Raw genomic sequence first — 19,183 nt, 5'->3', positions numbered from 1 at the left:
CCGACCCGAACACGCACAGAGTTTTATTATGAAGAAGTAAGAACCATCTTCGCCCAAATATAAACTAAACAATCTCCCAAAATTGCCATCAGAGACTCAAAATGGACCCCAGGAAAATTACCATACCTACCTATTTTCAAGGAAAAATCACATGTAATATTTAAACTTGTTAAATATTTATTGTTTTATTTTCATCAAATTATAACCTATTTTTATTCTTTTAAAACTAATTCAAAATACATATGAAAAAGGAGATCGTAGAGATTAGAAACTGAACTTTAAAACTTGGGTTAATTATACTCGCACATTCTTTTGAGATTTACCTTAGTAACAGCTAGATGAAAATTAGACTCTTTTTTAACGGCAACACCTCTCATATTTGATAAAGTTAACAAAGGCATCCAATGCCACCTGATATATGATGAATTACCATTATTGTCCTTTAACATTTGAAAGTAATTTTTTTAGACCAAACTAACCCTCGCCTCCTCCTCCCATTCTCTCTCTACCCACCACTGCCCTCTCTATCTCCACACCTCTACCACCATAGCTACCACCGCCACCCCCTCAATCCATCACCACAAAATATATATATATATATACATACATATCTTTTATATATATATACACGCTCAAAACTCACAAAATATAACAAATTTTTAATTAATCAGGAGATAAATTGAAAATCCATCATATTAGGGAACATAATTTAGGGAAAGATAACTTATACCAAGTAACAGTTATATATAGAGAGAGAATAAACCCTATAATCAAGCAAAATAACCATAGACGATCAGAAGTCCAAAACCAAAATGAATAAACAGGGGAAAAAATTGAATTATGACATTCTTGATCGGATCACTAAAATTGAGTGAGAGATACAACTTCCTTGTAAGGATATATATATAAATATATATCCAAATCAATTTCTCACCTCCATGTATATAAGGATATATATAATATCAACAGAACTTAGCATATGTAAATATTATGTATATAACTAGATTTTTTGCAAGGGTCTTCAAGATTTTTTCTCCCCAAATTAACTTTGCCTGACGCCGCCGGTGGAGTTGGTGGCTCCGTCCCATCACCATATCCACCATCCAATGGCCTCAACAATTTGGTGATGGAGGTTTGTGCCGGCGGTGAGCTTTTCGATCTGATCATCGCCAAGGCACACTACTTCGAGCCTACCGTGGATGATTTGTGTTGCCAGATCGCAACTGTTGTGCACAACTAGCTGGTCTTCTGGTTGGGAGGTGGTGGTTCGTCGATGGGTGAAGGCCGAAGGAAAAGGGTAAGGGAGTTTGGAGAGGAGGGGTTGGGTGATGGGAGAGGAAGGGGAAAAGGAAGAAAGTCCCTCCATCTCGATCGGTATTTGCAATCAACGAGAGCAAGGTGAGGAGGGACTGATAGGTTAGAGAGAGAAAGTAGTAAATATATTAAATAATAAAGGGTAATTATGATGGTTGTTTTGGTCATTTTGCACTTATGATATTTTGTTATAATTAATGAATTAAGTAATGGAGGGTAATATGGATATTTTCGTGATTTTTTAAAATGAAAATGCTTACAGGGGGTGTTAATGTCCAAGGTTAACTATCATCTGCCTGTACCTCACGGGTACGAGTGTAATTAACCCTTAAAACTTCACCCCACCGTTTAACAACCCATAGAAAAAAAAAAATGACACGTGGTAATCAATGATTCGATCTCATTAAATTATATTATAACGCACGTACATCTGAAAACCCTCTCCCTCTATTATCATTATATATACAGATACAGAGGCGTAAAGCTTTCCTCGTTCTCGTCGATTCTCGCTTCTCTCTCTCTTTTGTTCTTATCGTCTTTGCGCTCTCTCGAGAAACTTCTCTCGTATATATATAAATATATATCTATATTTCTTCTCGCTTGTGTTTCCAATCTTTTGATCCTTCGCCCAATATTATTCCGATCAGTTTTGCCCTAATTTCTAGGGTTTGTTTTCTGTCGTAAACAACTTTGTACAATCTCTTGCGATTTTTTCTAATTCTTTCGCTATCAATCTGTAATTTTATTTTTTCGTTCGCAATCAAAATGCCCAATCCGAGCAAATCGAATCAGAATCCAAATCAAGTTCATGGCGGCAAAGATCCAGACGAAACTGTACCGCCATCGAATAACCTATGGGTCGGAAATCTGGCCAGTGATGTCACGGATCCTGATTTGATGAATTTGTTTGGGAAACACGGTACGCTCGATACGGTAACATCTTATGCATCCAGAAGTTACGCATTCATTTATTACAAGACCGTGGAGGATGCGAAGGCGGCGAAAGATGCCCTTCAAGGGATCGTGGTTCGTGGGAATGCGATCAAGATTGAGTTTGCCAGACCGGTTTGTTTTGCCTTCTGTGCCTCATTAGGTTTTTATCGTTGTTTAATTTGGGTTGTTTGTTATTCTTTTGAGGATGGGTTTATTTGTATCAAACATTATCATAGTGTTGTTTTGTTAGAAGAATTTTGCTGCCTTTTAAACGCAAGTTTTTGCTGGTGAACAAAATTTTGATTTTTATTGATTTATTTTTTTTTTTCCGCCTAATAATTTAGAATTTTGAATCCAAGCCCAAAATTCGAATAGGAAAATTCACGGATCTAGAAATTTCCGATTAAGTCTGAATATACAACGAGCCAAATTCCAAAATATTCAATCTGGAGTGCGAAAAAAGGATCTGTTTTTATTCGAAAAATCATAATTACAAATTTTAATTTGGATTGGAATTTAGAACTGAATGGAGAATCGGGATTCAAATTCAATCCATTTTGGTATGACAATATAATATTTTTATTTTTCAATTTTTAGTTTTATATGATGTAAAAATCCTTCATCAATCTTAGACACCCAGTGAAAATTTATAATTACAGATTTGACTTTGGATTGGAATTTAGAACTGAATGGAGAATTGGGATTTAAATTCAATCCATTTTGGTACGACAATATAATAATATATTTTTATTTTTCAATTTTAAGTTTTAATTGATGTAAAAATCCTTTGTCAATCAACTTCCAACCAAAAAAAAAATAATTCCTTCTCCAATCTTAAACACCCACTGTACTTTCACTTTTTGCTCCATCTTAACTGGCCTCCTTTCGTTAAGGAGTTTTGAACTACTAGTTTAAGTCACCTTACCTTCACACCAACATGAACTGATATTTTGTTGGAATTCGATCAAATGGAAATCAGCTTTAAAACATGTAAACAAATTGGTCCAGGCATTTATGTATTGTAACTAATATTAGAATTTATTATAGAAAATGAGTATTGGGTTTTGAAATTTGATACAAATCTCATTATGCAAGTGGGGGGCAAAGGGATAAAAACCCCTCTTAGCTCAAGGAATGGTTCGTTCTAAGTAGCCCCAAGTTTATAGTATTTTCACGAGGATCGGTCTGGATTTTAAACAGGACATTGTTATGTTGGATGGAAGTTACATTAGGTAAAAAAAATTGTGTCTAGACCCAACTTGATACAAGCATAGCTTTGTTATGTTAAAAAATGTTTAGCTAATTTGGCCAGAATGTGGATCACTTACATGGCTCTGCAAGTGGGAGAGAGTATTTGAGAAGTTTTAGCTTTGAATGAATGTGCAGCCCTGGCTTGGGTCATTAATTGACTCGTCTAAGCTCATTCTTAGCAAACAAGTTGAGCTCTGGTTTTTAATTTGTTTAAGAAAGTAGAAGAGACTATAATATCTGAGCCTTGGCTTGGTTAGCCACTGAACAAGTTCAGTGGCAATTATGTATAACATTAAACATATATGGCCATTCAATAACCTTGTTGTCGTGGTAACTTTCATTAGACCGATAAGAATATATTATAGCACAACGATCAACTTGGTGCCAAGTTCAGTTTTTATTGGTATTTGCTACGTCTCTCACAAGATAAATAAATTGAAACATAGGTTAAAGAATAGGTGGGCGAATTAGTGAACCTCAATGTTGGATCTTACATGTGCATGGGATGGCTTCATGGCATTATCATGTTGCATGTAGCAGTTTCTTATCTCCTGCAAATTCTTCCTTTTATAATTTACGTACTTACATACAAAGTTGTTAAAGGCACGCCTAGGCTCCAAAAAAGCCCTCGCCTAGGCTCGCCAAGGCTCCAAAAAAGTCCTAGGCTCAGCTAAAGCGTCTCAACCTACCATAGGCCAGGCCTATTCAATCAGACTCACATAAAGCCCTCAGGCTCACGCTCTTTAGTAGTCTTCAGGCTCAAAAAAGGCACGCCTTGTATTGTTTAATCATTTATTAGTATTATTTAATTTTTTACTTAATGACTACTAAATTAAAAGGTTCTACATCATATATCGTATTGTTTAACCTTATGAAAAATTTGTCAAAATTCGTAAATTTATGTTTACTACTAACATTAACAGCAATTATTGCTTGATTATGAGTATATGTAATAATATATGTTTAAATATGCATTACTATATACACGCGTCTTACTTCGATCTGGTTCGCGCCTTATACTGCGCCTTGCGCTTAGGCTCCAGAAGGCCTTTGGCACCTTAGTGTGCCTTGAGCCTTTAATTACAGGTTTGAGCTATCTTGCGATCTTGGTGAGTAGACATTAGTTAAGCTTTAAACAAATTTCTCAACTTGACTTGAGCATAAATAGAGCATGGATGGAGCCTGAAATTCCATAAACAGGTTCAGCTTGACACCTTTGTAGCTAGATCCCAATACACCAGTTCCAAAATCATTATTGAAGATGCATAATGAATGGAGCTGTGATGAAGCCGAGGATAGAACATTGCCCTTAGTTTTCTTCTTCAACCACTTCCAAAGGTTAGCTGAACCACTTAGTTCTTAGGTGATTTTATTTTATTTTATGTATTTATTTATTTTTTTTGATTTTTGGAAGGTACTTGGTTCTTAGGTTGCCATCCTTGCAATGTTCGTCTTTTTCCAAATCCTGTAGTGTGTGTGTGCGTGTATATATTTTTTAATTAAAAATAAAAATAAATAACAGACTGCTTACTTGTGAATGAAAGTCTAATGATTTATTGGAAATAATTTGTTCTAGCACATAATGCGATAGAATGTCCATTGTGATGTTGCATTTCCTCATGTTACGAAGGCCTAGTAGGCTAGTACCATAAAAGTTGAGCAATAGTTTCCTTTTATATGGATAAACAGTGAGAAGTGCTTGAACTGAATTGCATTCCCTTGACTTTGCAAGCTTTTTAATTTCCAAGTCTCGAGATAAAAGGATTTGTGTTTGTAAGACCAAATAATTGCCAAGCTATATTAAACTCCACAAACTATGAGTACCAATAAAATTATTAGCAGCAAAAGTGCCTCTCATTAAACTATTAACTGAACTTCAAGGCTCAATTTCGCAACACCCACCCCTTCCCCCAGCGCCCGCCCGCCCCAGCGCTATACAACATGAAAGTGTAAGAAGTCAATGGCCTATTGCAACCCAAACCCTCAAGTCTGACAAATACGTTAGTATATTGTTTTTGACAACAAATATGTTGGAGATATTTTAAAATGAGCGCTCTTCTATTGAGATCCTTAACATATCAGGTGCTGCATGCATGGCGAGGAAAGACTTGAAAAAACAACATTGTTTATTTAGAATGACCACTCTTCTTTTGTTTCAAATAATGTGTGTCAGGCATTTTGATTCTGAGGAAGTCAATTTAAAATACCTTCCATCTTGTGAGAGACTTTTTGGCAGTAACCACATGGTTGCTGATTGCAAGCTTGATTTTATATCTTCTTGGTATTACCATTTTTTGTAAAAATAAATAAATAATAATAATAATAATAATAAAATTCTACTTGAATTTTGTAACTATGAAAAATTAAAAAAAGTTTTTCGAAATTTTGAAGATAAGTATGAAATTATTATTTAAATATAGAGGAATTTGTACTCTTGGTATGAATAACTCGTCGAACAGATAATCACTAGTTGTGTGAGTGACAGGAGAGAAATAAAGCATCAATCACTGTTTTGAAACACTTAAAAGGGGAAACTTCATGGGTCTCCCATTATGGTTACATTATACTCATGAAGAGTGCCATATAAGACAAAGGAGAGAATTTTGTCATGTTGTGTGTAACCTTATAAAGAGACAAGATTTATTTATAGTACCCCCCTTTTCTCTATTTTAAAAGTATGATTCTATTGTACTGGATGAATTTGGGTAATTTGGTGGAGTTCATTAAGTTGGTTATATATTCATTATTGTTATAGAATGGTTTAACAAGTAACTAGGAGAGGGCATCACTCACTAAGAGCTCAAGTTAATAGTTGGAATAATTGCTGTCATATGCTTTTCAGTATGATATTATGCTTTCTACCATACTTTAGGTTGTTTTGAGCTTCTTTGAAGTCCTTTTTAATGTGAATTAGGAGAATTGTCTCCATTTTAAATCCACAAACTGGTTATGTTAGTCTAGTCAAAGAGTGCTCATGTGGGGTAAAGTCTTCCTCCACCTTTTTTTTTTTTTTTTGTTGAGTACAATACTCAGTGATAACCATTACTACTGAATGCCAAACTCCCTAGAACACCGTAGATACCAATGTCCGCCTCAAAGCAGTTGCTCACAATAGTGTTTTTAGCTTCTCATTGACAGTCATGGTCCTCATTGGTCCCACTTCATTTTGTGTCTTCATCTGTACTTGAGTTCAAGTGTTGTACAATGACATGTAGAATTATTAAGTAATTGTGTATGAGACAACATGTTTCAGTTTAACTGCTAAAGCCATTACCTGGTATGATCCTTGTTAATCAAGAGTGGTGGGAGGGAGGAGGAGATTGGCCACAGACCTTACCTATGTCATTATCTGCACCAAGTGAGTGCCTTAAACTTAAAGTTTCTGTCTTGTGATTGACAGTCTCATGGATTTAAAAAAAAAAAAAAAAGTATACGGAAGGAATATGGAATTGCTAGTAAAAATAGAGGGGACATGCTTTTTATGAGAAATTTTGAACGACAGCCCTAACCTTTGGTATAATTTCCACAACTTTGTAGTTGTTGTAAGAGCAAATATGATATCTTGCTGGATTACTTATCCCTCTTATTAAAGCTATTGCAAGTGTTGCTTAAGATTTTTGTCTCAACTAGTACTTAATTTGTAATTTAGGTATCTAATTTATTTATTGTTATGTACTAATGCTACGAATTCGTTTAATGCCATTGCAATTTTTGTTGTACACTGCATAGAATAGTTATAAAAGATTGACAAAAAATCTATATATGCTCCCAGAACGAAATAGACATTATCTTTATCTGCCTTCTGTAGCATAGAGGTTGACCTACAAACGTAGAATATGTGGCTGTACATATAGCTTTCTCAACTCAGTGTGATCTCCAACACCTATATATATGGGAGTGGGCTTATAACACTTAGGTGGTTGTTTTTCATTAAATATGCTGCGCTATACTTGTTTTGTGTGTAATTGCATGAACTCATGCAGTTTTGGAATGTTATTTTTGGAGTTTTTACCGAATCTTATTTGCAGGCTAAACCATGTAAGAGTTTGTGGGTGAGTGGAGTTGGCCCATCTGTTTCAAAAGAAAAATTGGAGGAAGAATTTCTCAAATTTGGTAAAATTGTGGAGTTCAAGTTCCTTAGGGATCGCAATGCTGCATTTGTTGATTATTCTAAATTAGAAGATGCTTCTCAATCACTAAAAAGTATGAACGGGAAGCGAATAGGTGGTGGCCAGATACGCGTGGATTTCCTCAGATCACAACCTTCAAGAAGAGTAAGATTTAAAATTCTAAAAAGCTTAAAGAATATTTAAACATAGCTCCTGCGGACTGGCTGATTGAGTGAGTCGCAGTGTTAACTGGGGCCTACATGCCTGAGCTGTATGTCTCGGGTTGTTGGCTATGGTTGTTTTCTTGTCATGCTATATGTCATAGAATAATTTTACTAGTCACTTAAATGACTAACAAACGCAACATTTTGTAGTCCTGTAATGGAAGATTGGTAATTGAGGCTGTTTGTTGATATGATTTTTAAAATTTACCTTCGGAGAAGTCTTGGGTAGTTGTACTAAGTGACTTACTGCCACCTTCAGTGGGGTTGGAAAAAAAAAAAAAATTCTAAAATAATTGCCTTTGACTTTAGTCTTTCTGGTTTGGTAGCAGTATTTCATGTACACCCAACTGAATAGATGCAATGGCAGGGTTGTCTAATAATGCATAAATAATGCCTAATGTTAGGTTTGTCTTCGTTTTTCCTACCATCTCCCTTGTAGGCCGGACATACACTGTGATGCTATTATGCTTATTAACTTTCTGTTTTTTTATTTGTCAATTTTCTCATATTAACAGGAACAATGGGCTGACATCCATGATGCAAGGGACACACAGTTTCTTAGCAGGAGCATGGCATTCTCTGATTCACCAAGGATGCCACAAGATTTAGTTAGAAACTATTCTGAGCTTATGCATTCTGGGTCCAAAAAGCAGCAGGTAAATTAACTGTCAACTCTTATCTTATTTAAGTATTTTAGAAGTTGTAATTAGTGAAAGCTTGGATGCTACAGTTGTTTTTTGAAATTGCCATTAATGGTGTGTCAGCTGTTCATTTAAACAATAACAATGTGACTTACCTGGTAGCAACACATGTGCTTCCTATAACTCCATGGCATTCTAGTTGCAGACCAGATCAATACTTAGCTGCTGGTGATTGTCATTTTGAAATTTGTAAAGTACAGTTGACTGCTTCATTTTTTGTTTATCATCTGTGAGCCTAAATATTAGGTCCTAGTTTTGAATTTTTTACTCTAGCAGGTTTCATGGTATCTAACTTCTGCTTATTGTGTTTGTGACAGCAATTTCAATCATTGGGAGTGCGAAAGGTGGATGGACAACCAACTAATGTCTTGTGGGTGGGTTACCCACCTTCTGTCCATATTGATGAACAAATGCTCCATAATGCCATGATTTTATTTGGTGAGATCGAGAGAATTAAAAGTTTTCCTTCAAGGAACTACTCTTTTGTTGAATTTAGAAGTGTAGATGAGGCACGCCGTGCCAAAGAGGGATTGCAGGGGCGGCTTTTTAATGATCCTAGAATATCGATAATGTTTTCAAGCAGTGATCTTGCACCCAGCAAAGATTTTGCAGGATTTAATCCTGGAATAAAAGGACCAAGACCAGAAATGTTTTTGAACGATAATCCATTTGGAGCTGCACAAATGGACATATTTACTCATAATCGCCCAGTGGTTCCAAATAATTTTCCTGGAATTTTGCCACCTAGTCATGGATCCAATATGGTAATGAGGCCTTTTGGTCCTCAAGGTAGCTCTGAACCTCCACTTTCAGGCTCAGATTTCAATGATTTGGATGTGCTCCATAAACTGCCAGACAGTAACCCCAACACTCAGATGGGTGGCCCAAATTGGAAAAGGTCATCTCCTTCTGGACCTGGGATTCACCATTCTCCTGCACCAGGCATGAAACCACCCATCAGACCTATGTCTGGTGCATGGGATGTATTTGATTCAAACCAAATTCAAAGAGAATCTAAACGATCGAGGATTGATGGTTCTTTGCCTGCTTGTGGTTCGTCGTTTCCTCTAAAAAAAATGGATCATCAAGGGATGAGTTTGGACCAGTTATATGGGCTTGCTGCACAAGATGGAGGTGCTTTAGGTTCATTTGAATTAGTTCAAGGAAGGAATCGCCTTAGTCCGGTAGATGCAAGATTCAAAACTGGTGGTGCTGGTCTGGGCCACCCTGATCCTGATTGCATATGGCGTGGCCTTATTGCTAAGGGTGGAACTCCAGTTTGTCGTGCTCGTTGTGTTCCTGTTGGTAAAGGGATCGAGTCTGAGATGTGAGTATATTTTGGTTGTTACCTCCAATCTCTTGTTTGATTACCCCTCTTATTATCGGATGTTTTGGATTCTTGTTTTAACTGATATACATTGCACATGCTGACATGTGGATTCTTGCATGACCTGATCTTTACATTGTTAGGCCTTTTATGCATGATATATCTATATATGTTTTTATTTGTTCAGTCTAAAATTCTATATCGGTCTTTTGGTTAATCTGTAATTTTTTTTGTTATAAAGCTAGATTTACAGACTCATAGAAATTTCAAGATCCAGCTATAATAAATTGTAATTTTCTTTGAATGAAGTTTTGTAATTTTATCTTGTATATTAATAAGTCATGAAGTATGCACCAGTCATCCAGTATGATTGATATGTTATGTTTAGAGTATAAGTAATGTTCTCAATAATATGCCAACCATGTAATTATTTCCAGTTTGTTGTCACTTTATGGAATTATTACATATGCTTCAATGTAGAAGCCCTAAACTTTATCACTTGAACTAATGTCATCACACAGTTAATCCATGGTTATTTATGTATCACAAAGTCTAAACTTTATCACTTGAAGTAATGTCATCACACAGTTAATCCATGGTTATTTATGTATCACTAAGTGGGAATAGTTATAAACTATTAAGACTTTATTTTTTTGGTAAGGATGGTTTGGTTTGGGCTCTTGTTGAAAACATTTAGTAATCATATCTCCACCCACCCATTTTTTAATCACTTGTGTATGGAAGAGAGTATTACCTAATTTTTCCTTTATCAAAACTACACATTTGAACCTATCTTTCTCTTCATTTTGGAATACTGGATTATTTTTAAATTAATGACTTGAGAATTCCTTTGAGTATGACAGTTTCACAGTCGAATTTTCAAATTTTGTGTTTTCGCACTTGATGAACTCAATAATTTGCCATTATCATATGGTAGATTTAGAATACGAGTATTTATCCTGGTATTTCTTATTCTAATGCCGGGATTTTCTATTCTGCAGTCCCGAGGTGGTTAATTGCTCTGCCAGAACCGGTCTGGACATGTTAACTAAACATTATGCTGAGGCTGTTGGATTTAACGTCGTCTTCTTCTTGCCAGATAGTGAAGATGATTTTGCTTCCTATACAGAATTTCTTCGCTACCTCGGTGACAAAGACCGGGCTGGGGTTGCCAAATTTGATGATGGGACCACCTTATTTTTGGTGCCTCCATCAGATTTCCTCACAAAGGTCCTGAAAATTGCAGGCCCTGAACGTCTCTATGGGGTTGTTCTGAAGTTCCCCCAACATGCCCCAAGTGGCACATCGGTGCAGTCACAGCCACTTCAGTCTCAGTACATTGAGAGACAGCAGATTTCTTCTCGAACTGATTTTAGTTTAGTGCCTCAGAAGGAAGAAATAGTTTCGCATTTGGATTATAATAGGGTTTTACATGAGGACCCAATGGCCACACAGAATTTTGCTCTACCAACTAGTAATTCTCCACCTCTTCAACCAGTTACCTCAATTAATACTGCAGCAGTATCCCAAGCTGGTGTTAGTTTAACACCTGAGCTTATTGCCACACTAGCTTCTTTAATACCTGCCAAAGAAAAGTCTTCTGGTTTAGAAAGTAACCAACCTCCATCAGTATCTTCCTCCTTGAGGCCTTCATTGCCTTCTAATGCTGCATCTGATAAGATAATTCTGTCACAGGGTTATGATCATCAAACCTCCGAGCATACTGGTTATCCTTTGCAACAGTTTGGTACTCGGTATAATCCCGAGTCACAAATTCCTCAGCTTCATACTTACCCAACTGTCTCAAATTCACTTAACCATTCTGCACAAGGGGTTACTGGCAGCTCTCTAGTTCTAGATCCCGCTTTCAACCTGCCACAGCAAGCTGCAATTTCTTCTAGGCCATCAGCTAATTACCCATTCCCTCCTCAGAGTGGGCAGTTTGCAGGTTCCCCGCAGGTCAATCAGCAGTATCAGTTTGATGTTCCTAGGAATACTCTGAAGGGCCATGAGATGGCACATGGAACAGATGCTTCTGGTTCATATGGTCCATCAGTCTATCAGCAATCTACAAACTCCTTTCCATCATCTAATCAGGGTTATGGTTCTAACGTTTCCCGGCCTGATACTACAATGCCACTGGCGACTGAAAAAGTGAATTCAGATCTTTCGAGTCAGGTTCAGCAGCTTCAGTCTGCACTCTCTGGAGCAGGTCAGGGGACATCGGAGATGGATGTTGATAAGAATCAGCGGTACCAGTCAACACTACAATTTGCAGCTAACCTCCTCCTCCAGATACAACAGCAGCAACAGCAACAGCAACAGCAGCAGCAGCAGCAGCAAACAAATGCTCAGGCAGGTCAAGGACTTGGGAATCATTAATGAGCTTTTCCTTCGATTAGGTAATTACTCAAACCCATTATTATTTGTTTCTTTTTTAGTAATTGAGTTCTTCCAGAAGTAATTGGCATCATCATCATCATCCTTGCCTTTATCCCATATGGATGGGGTCGGGGCATATGAAATCTCCTTTTCCATTCTTATGTCTTCTCTTAAATTTAAGTTTTTTAAGTCGTTTTTAGTTACTTCATCTCACGTAAGATTTGGTCGGCCTAAAATGAGGTATCTGTTTAAGGAGGGTACTTTTACTATAGTTTTTGCAGATCTGTTATTCTCGTTTAAATCTAGCATGTTGGTGTGTTTAATCTTGGTAATTTGGGGAACATACGGAAAAGGGAGTGAGATGTTGTGGAAGCTGCATTGGACTTATACTATCTAGTGTCCCTTTTTGAACTTTATTTGGATGTTGGAGGAATTGAACTGTTAGTTACTTGATGTTTCTGTATGTTACGAGGCGTACGAGAGGGAATGACTAATCTCTAGATTTCTTTAAGAAACTTAACTTTGTGGAAGTGTTTTTGGCTTGGAAGGTTAAAAATTTTGGTTTCATTATTAGCTATGGGAATTTGATGCTGATTGGGTTTCATTTATTAGCTATGGGAATTTGATGACTGACCGAAAGAAGCTGAAGGGTGTTTACAGGTGTAAAAAGGTCTCTTGGATCTATAACCTGATTTATAATTGGTAACATTTGCCTTAGGCAAGCCTGATACATGAGTTTGAATTGATGCTATTCATCTTTTGTAGCCTCTTAGTCAAGAAGTTTACTTCTCAACATTCTTAGTGAGTCTTCATGTTTGTTCACATGCTTGGAAATTAGTTTCAAATGAGAAAGTGATTGCATCAGATGAAGGAACAATGTTAATTGCTGCTGCTTAGATGGTACAGATAATTTTTATCTTGTGAGATATTTTGAAGTTTGTGATTCTGGAATATGTGCACATAGACTTGGAAATGAAACATTGGACATTGTGCCAAAGTAATATAGAAATTGGGATGCCGCTGTGTATGTGTATTTTTTGTACTTACCATACATTAGAATTGTTTCTATGCGTGCACGTGTAAGGATTGCAGAGGAAGAAATAGTGAAGAAAGAACTCCTAATGGATTTAGAACAAGAAGGTAAAAGAAATTGGGAATGCCGCTGTGTATGTGTATTAATGAGTTATTTGTACAAGAGCTCAGAAGAGTAAAAAACATTTTTTTTTTAATTTTTTATTTATCAAAAAAATGCCTTTTGCTCTTCTGAGCTCTTGTACAAATTGTTGGGGCATCAAATTAATGCGTCTTACTGTGACACATTGGCAGATAGTGGTTGAACAACTAAGACGTGTACTGAGAAGACTAATAGAATTTATAATGTGAAGAATGAAATCATCATATGGTATTTGTAGATTTTAGAGAGCCTATGATGGGGTTCCTAGAGTTATAATATGGTTGGTTTTAGAAAAATAAAAGAGTCGGAAAGATATATATTGACATGATACATATATTATATAATCGTGACTATAGTCAGGTCAAGTGTGGGAGAAACCAGTTTCTGTAGTAGAATTAAGAGAATTTTCAAGGAGTAGTAGTAGATTTAAGGGAATTTTAGATAAGTAGCTGTAAAACTGGATAATGAAATGTAACTTTTGCACTACTAGAAATAGAATTAGGGATGTAGTGAATTTTGAGGTTTGAGATATAACGAAAGGTCTCAAACCAAAAGGTTATCATTTTTGTTACCTGTTCTTGTTAGTTCCTTATCCATCTATGTTTCCACACTTTTACGTTAGCACAAATCTGAGCTATACAAGTCCTCTAGTTGGGAAGTTTAGAACGGATTGTCACCTACTGTCAGGTTACTCCTTGGTTGCCATGCACTAGTATTTGAGTGGGCAGTGGCAGCCATTTGTTGGTCATTCTATCTGTCCACTTGGACAGTAATATTAGCTTGGGAGGATATGCAGGATGAATTTATATTCATGGTTTGACCTTATGTTGCCACACCATTTTATTACACGCTAGTTTGTGTGGAGAAATGGTACGCAGAACTAGTATGTATAATGTCTTAATTGTTATTTATATGGTTAGTCATTTGGAGGGCCTTAATTTTATTGAGAATCCATCTCTATAAGGTATCTGTTCAATGAAACCTGTGGAATTCTTATTGCAAGATTAAAGATTTTTGTGAGATATTATGTGGACTAAGCAGCAATAATATATAGTTGGATTGGTATCTTTTACTGTGATATGGAGTTTTTTAGGAATTTATCCAATACCCCCCTTCCAATGCCCTCTTAGGCAGCCATATTGATAGTACCTTTCTTCGTGACATCTGAGATGTGGGTCTTACAATATTAAGACGATTTCAGCTTTTCCATGGTAAAACTGCTCGGATAATTGCATTGTAGTTAAGTTTGATTTTTTTAAGATGGAGTTGAAATAAGGTGGTGGATTAGCAGTTGCAAAATGTTTTCTGGAGCCCATTTGTGCACAAGTGTTCATTTAGCTTGATCAGATCTTTTAACATGTTGACTCATCATCCCGTTGGATCTCTTCCGACTTTATGTTGGTTCGTGTCATTTCAAAGTTCACGTGTTTTGATATTTTCTAATATTTATGCATATATGCTTTTAATTTTCTTGTGCCTGCTTAATCCTCTGTTTCTAGATTTACCTCTCGCTACTGATGTGCTTTCATTTCAATTACTAGATTAGTCATCATCTCATTTAGTATCAATCATATAGAGCTCACTGTTTCATCACTCTGGGGAAGGAATGGTCTTTTCATATATTTTGCTTAGCTATTTACCACCCATTAGGAAAACCTTCCATAAACATTGGCAGATGTAATTATGTATTGTAAATTGTCTTGTCTATTTTTATTTTATTTTTTCCCTTGCCAAAAAAATTATCTCGAAAGACTCTGGATGTTGGTGATTTCATATCATCAGATAATAACAATATAGAGCTCCTCTGGAACCTCTTTCTCAAACTTGGTAATGATGCTCATAATAGATTATTAGTAAGATCAATAAGAAGTTAAACCAATTTTAATATTTTAAATAGTTACATTACCTCCGTTTCGGGGTACAAAGTGGCCAATTGATGAGGCATCGTTCATAGATTCTGGTCAACCATCCAAAATTTTCAAGTAAAAGAACACTTTACATGAATAAATTACTGTTTTGGAGTATAAAAAGTTATATAATCAAATATTGGAGTTGTCTTCACATCTCTATCTATGCTTTGGGTTACGCACAACGTTTTTGTTCCTAAAAGGCTCACAAGTTGATTCCTCTTAGGCAGTGCCACGGCGCTATTTAGAACCACCTCTTCACGAAATGATGAATAAAGATAACAAAAAAACCCACGAAACTAGATTATTCTATATGCTCCCTGGGTATTCTATTATGTCTTCAAAACCACCATTTTAAACCATTCAATTTGATGGTGAACATCTATATAGCACTAGGCTGCCCTTCAGCCCAAAAACAAACATAAATAATTAATTAATAAGAAAGAAAGAAAAAAAAACAAATATATATATGTACGCACCTATATATTTGCATAGGCCTGTGCTGCTCGCATTTAAACGAATTTTATATGGTACAAGTTACAATAGATTTTTCAAACCCATGAGAGTTTTTCAATCCATCTACGGGTATCATTTTTATCATTTTCAAGTTTAAGATGGTAATAGTAAAACTCGTCAATATCAAGCATTTGAGAGGGATGTGAGGTAGAGGACGCAGAACCAACATTTCGTATCAATCATCTAACATCCTGAATGATCTATACCCTCACCTCACCCTAGAAACTCAATCCTTACATTTTAATCTCGAAAATGTTTACAAATTACTATCTTCACATTTTAATCTTTGATTACAAACTACCATCTACACATTTTAATCCTGAAAATGTGTTTACATATTTCATGTCGCTGTAAAGTAGTTAATGGTATTGGTAATGTGAATATCCGCTGTTCATAATTCAAACTGGTTTCTAAAATTGGTTTATCAAATGAAAAACAATATTAATAATAATCTATGTAGCACGGATACGAATACGTTAACACATAAAATTTTTAAAAAGTAAGACACGAGTACGGCGTGAACGAGTATACTAATAATATAATTTTTTTTTATTAGTATACATCTATTCAAGAATAGTATTATAAAATTTTAATACATTTATAATTTTTGTATTAAAGTTGTTCTGAAGTGAATTAGAAAATGAAATTATGTCATTATTGTAATAATTTTTATATCATATATAAAATTATTTCATTACTTTGTTGAGATAGTATTTATATTATTTTTTAGATTATTGGGTAAACTAGTATTACAAATATTTGAAAAGTGTCGGCGAAATGTCCGAAATAATAAAATTAATTTTGAATGTTACATGAAGTGTCAGACACACACATATCCGAGGAGTGTCGGTGTTTGACACTACTACGATAGACATATCCGAGGAGTGTCGGTGTTTGACACTACTACGATAGAGTATGGAATTGTCCGTGTTTTCTAGATAATAATAATAGACAATTAGTGGCATTGGAGGGGTGATGATTGTAGTGAAATTGCACAGGGTAAGGTAGGTGGAAGGCAATAGTGGGTTAAGATGGTACGGATAATTACTGGAGACCATTATTTGGGACCCATTATGTAAATAATATTGTCCTTTTTCTAATATTTTAATTACCACCACACGCAATTTGGGAAAGGTCCGTATTCATGTTATACGCTGAACCGAACCGAATTAAGATCATGTTTTTTTTTTTTTATTTGAAAGCGGAAAAAAAAATATATATATTCAAAAGTTTTGGTTCAAAAACGTCAGCGGAATTGTGACACTTGGTACTGGAATTTTTTTATTTTATTTTATTTTCTTGATGCAAAAGTTAGGCTTTTTGATGTCACCATCTTTCGTGAACAAGGTGTGGTCATTCCTGTTGTGTTATGTGGGTCCACGAATTTAATACTTCTATCAAGAAGACTTGACAGGAACACATGACAACATAATAAACGAGTTGAGATTTGATGCTTCGCCGGATGAGTTAATTTTTTTTTAGTTTTCTTCAAATCATTTCTAGTTTGAACATGACAAAACGTTTAGGTTTATTTAGTTTTAATTTTTTTTTTTGTGCAAATAATAGTTAAATATGTCATTTATCTACACATTAACCTAAAGTTATCGGATTATTAAAATTAATATTAATAAAAAAATAAAAACTATATCTTACGTCCCCTAAAAGTAGGTAAAAAGTTAATATAGAAACAGATCACAGACCCGAAGAAAGAGAAGGCGGCGGCAAAAGTGGGTAGAGAGCTAAATTATGCTAATCATCCCTTAAATGAATTCAAATAAATTTTGCACTCTTTGAACACATCATCTCTCTGAACGTGTTAGAATGTGTGCGTGACATTCCTTTGTTTTTTTTCATTAGAATAAATTTTCATTTGGATTTTGATAAGTTGACTTTTAGAAATGATGCCTGTCATATGTGGGGGAACTATGAGCCCAAGCTAATGCGTGTCTGGTACATGGTCAGTCAACTTTTTTTTTTTTTTTTTTCAAATTTTCTTTTCTTCCAAAAATTTAAAATACCCTCAAACTCACAACTTGCCACAACATGCCTTTTAGCTGGGCTCAAGCCTTTTGAAACGGAGAAATTATATCAACTGGACTAGTTAATTTAGATAAATTTTTTGAACTAATGGAATGATAATTTTCTGATTTTGTTAACAAATTGGTATAGCAAATGTCAGAGAAATTGAATTACTTTCGAACGCTACATTATTTAATTGATACTTAACAAGCCAACTTTGAATGGTACGGACAAGCATTTGTGCAACCTTGAATGAACAATATTTAATTTTTTTTTTTTTTTTAATTTAACTGGCAGAGCATGAAGAAGTGAATGACCATGGCCGGAAGTTACGTTTGGAAGAAGAATGGGTTTTCAACAAAGATATATGTAGACGTCCGTACTTAGTCATGGGATTGGAATGAATGGCTTGTGGGGAGATCTCTGTTCAATCAAATGTTTTTTTTCTTTTTCGAACAAGTCTTGTAGTTTTTTCAGTTTTGTTTCCGTCTTCAACCAGGAATTGTGTTTGTGTTAATTAATTGTATTACTTATGTTGGTTTTCCAATTACATAATCCTTACAATTTAAATTGGTTTTGAATGTGTGTTAACCTTTTTTAATTGTTTCTAAACTTTTTGTCTCCCGAACAAACACAAATACTAAAAGGGTTTTAAATTCGTGTAACATTGGTGTATAACGATTTAAATGTTTTAAAAAATTAAAGTATCCTTTAATAAAAAATAGATTAAAAAAATAAATTAAACGTGTGTAGGTACTAAAATTTTAATGGACTTTTGTTGTGACAAATTGACCTATCAAATATGGGTTCAATGTTTAATTAAATTATTTAATTGGTTCAAACTTTGTTTACTTAAATTATTTAATTAGCCCAGCCCAAATGATTAAATGAAAAGATAATTATTCTTAATAAAATATATTTGAAATAATTATTTTTATGGATAATTATCATAATATAATCGGCCGCCCGGTTATAGATAACACGTGTCATTATCCTATTAATTTAAGAAACCTATAAATAAAGGTATGGAGGAAGGGGTCCAGAAATTGAGAGACTTAGAAATCCAAAGGGAGAGAAATTGAGAATTCTAGAATTTTAGAGAGAAATACAGAATTTCTACCGACATTCATCCCCAACATCCAAACCTGAAGGTGGAGAGCAACAAACACATCAAATCGTACCGTTCTTCATCAAAATTCTATAGTGATCAACAACAAGCACATCAAATCGTGTTGTTTTTCATCAAAATTCCACGGGGATCAATAACAAGTACATCCAAAGTCGTGCCGTTCTTCACCAAATTCAACAAATTTTCTCTAAATACGA

At 35.1% G+C, this 19,183-nt stretch overlaps 1 protein-coding gene across 1 annotated transcript; it reads left to right on the top strand.

The window, feature by feature from the left end:
* The first annotated feature begins 1,758 nt into the window (after positions 1–1,758).
* Positions 1,759–18,434, top strand: LOC132301435 (flowering time control protein FPA-like). The gene is made up of 6 exons (XM_059798686.1): positions 1,759–2,379; positions 7,527–7,772; positions 8,347–8,487; positions 8,850–9,859; positions 10,861–12,261; positions 18,155–18,434. Exons 1-5 carry the CDS (start codon positions 2,080–2,082, stop codon positions 12,239–12,241), a joined length of 3,078 nt encoding a protein of 1,025 aa, XP_059654669.1. The 5' UTR covers positions 1,759–2,079; the 3' UTR covers positions 12,242–12,261; positions 18,155–18,434.
* Positions 18,435–19,183: the final 749 nt, after the last annotated feature.

Source organism: Cornus florida, unplaced genomic scaffold (assembly GCF_030987335.1).
Source record: "Cornus florida cultivar Cherokee Brave unplaced genomic scaffold, ASM3098733v1 CherokeeBrave_3.0.0_Hap2_Chr01, whole genome shotgun sequence".
Classification (NCBI taxonomy): domain Eukaryota; kingdom Viridiplantae; phylum Streptophyta; class Magnoliopsida; order Cornales; family Cornaceae; genus Cornus; species Cornus florida.
The sequence above is the reverse complement of the archived record's forward strand: the minus strand, read 5'-3'. Positions and strand labels throughout refer to the sequence as shown.

Bases quoted from the DNA above. Each gene is read 5' to 3' on its own strand.
- LOC132301435 (XM_059798686.1), top strand. From the start codon at position 2,080: ATGCCCAATCCGAGCAAATCGAATCAGAATCCAAATCAAGTTCATGGC. The intron at 2,380-7,526 runs GTTTGTTTTGCC...TCTTATTTGCAG, and splicing joins AGATTGAGTTTGCCAGACCG to GCTAAACCATGTAAGAGTTT. The intron at 9,860-10,860 runs GTGAGTATATTT...TCTATTCTGCAG, and splicing joins AAAGGGATCGAGTCTGAGAT to TCCCGAGGTGGTTAATTGCT.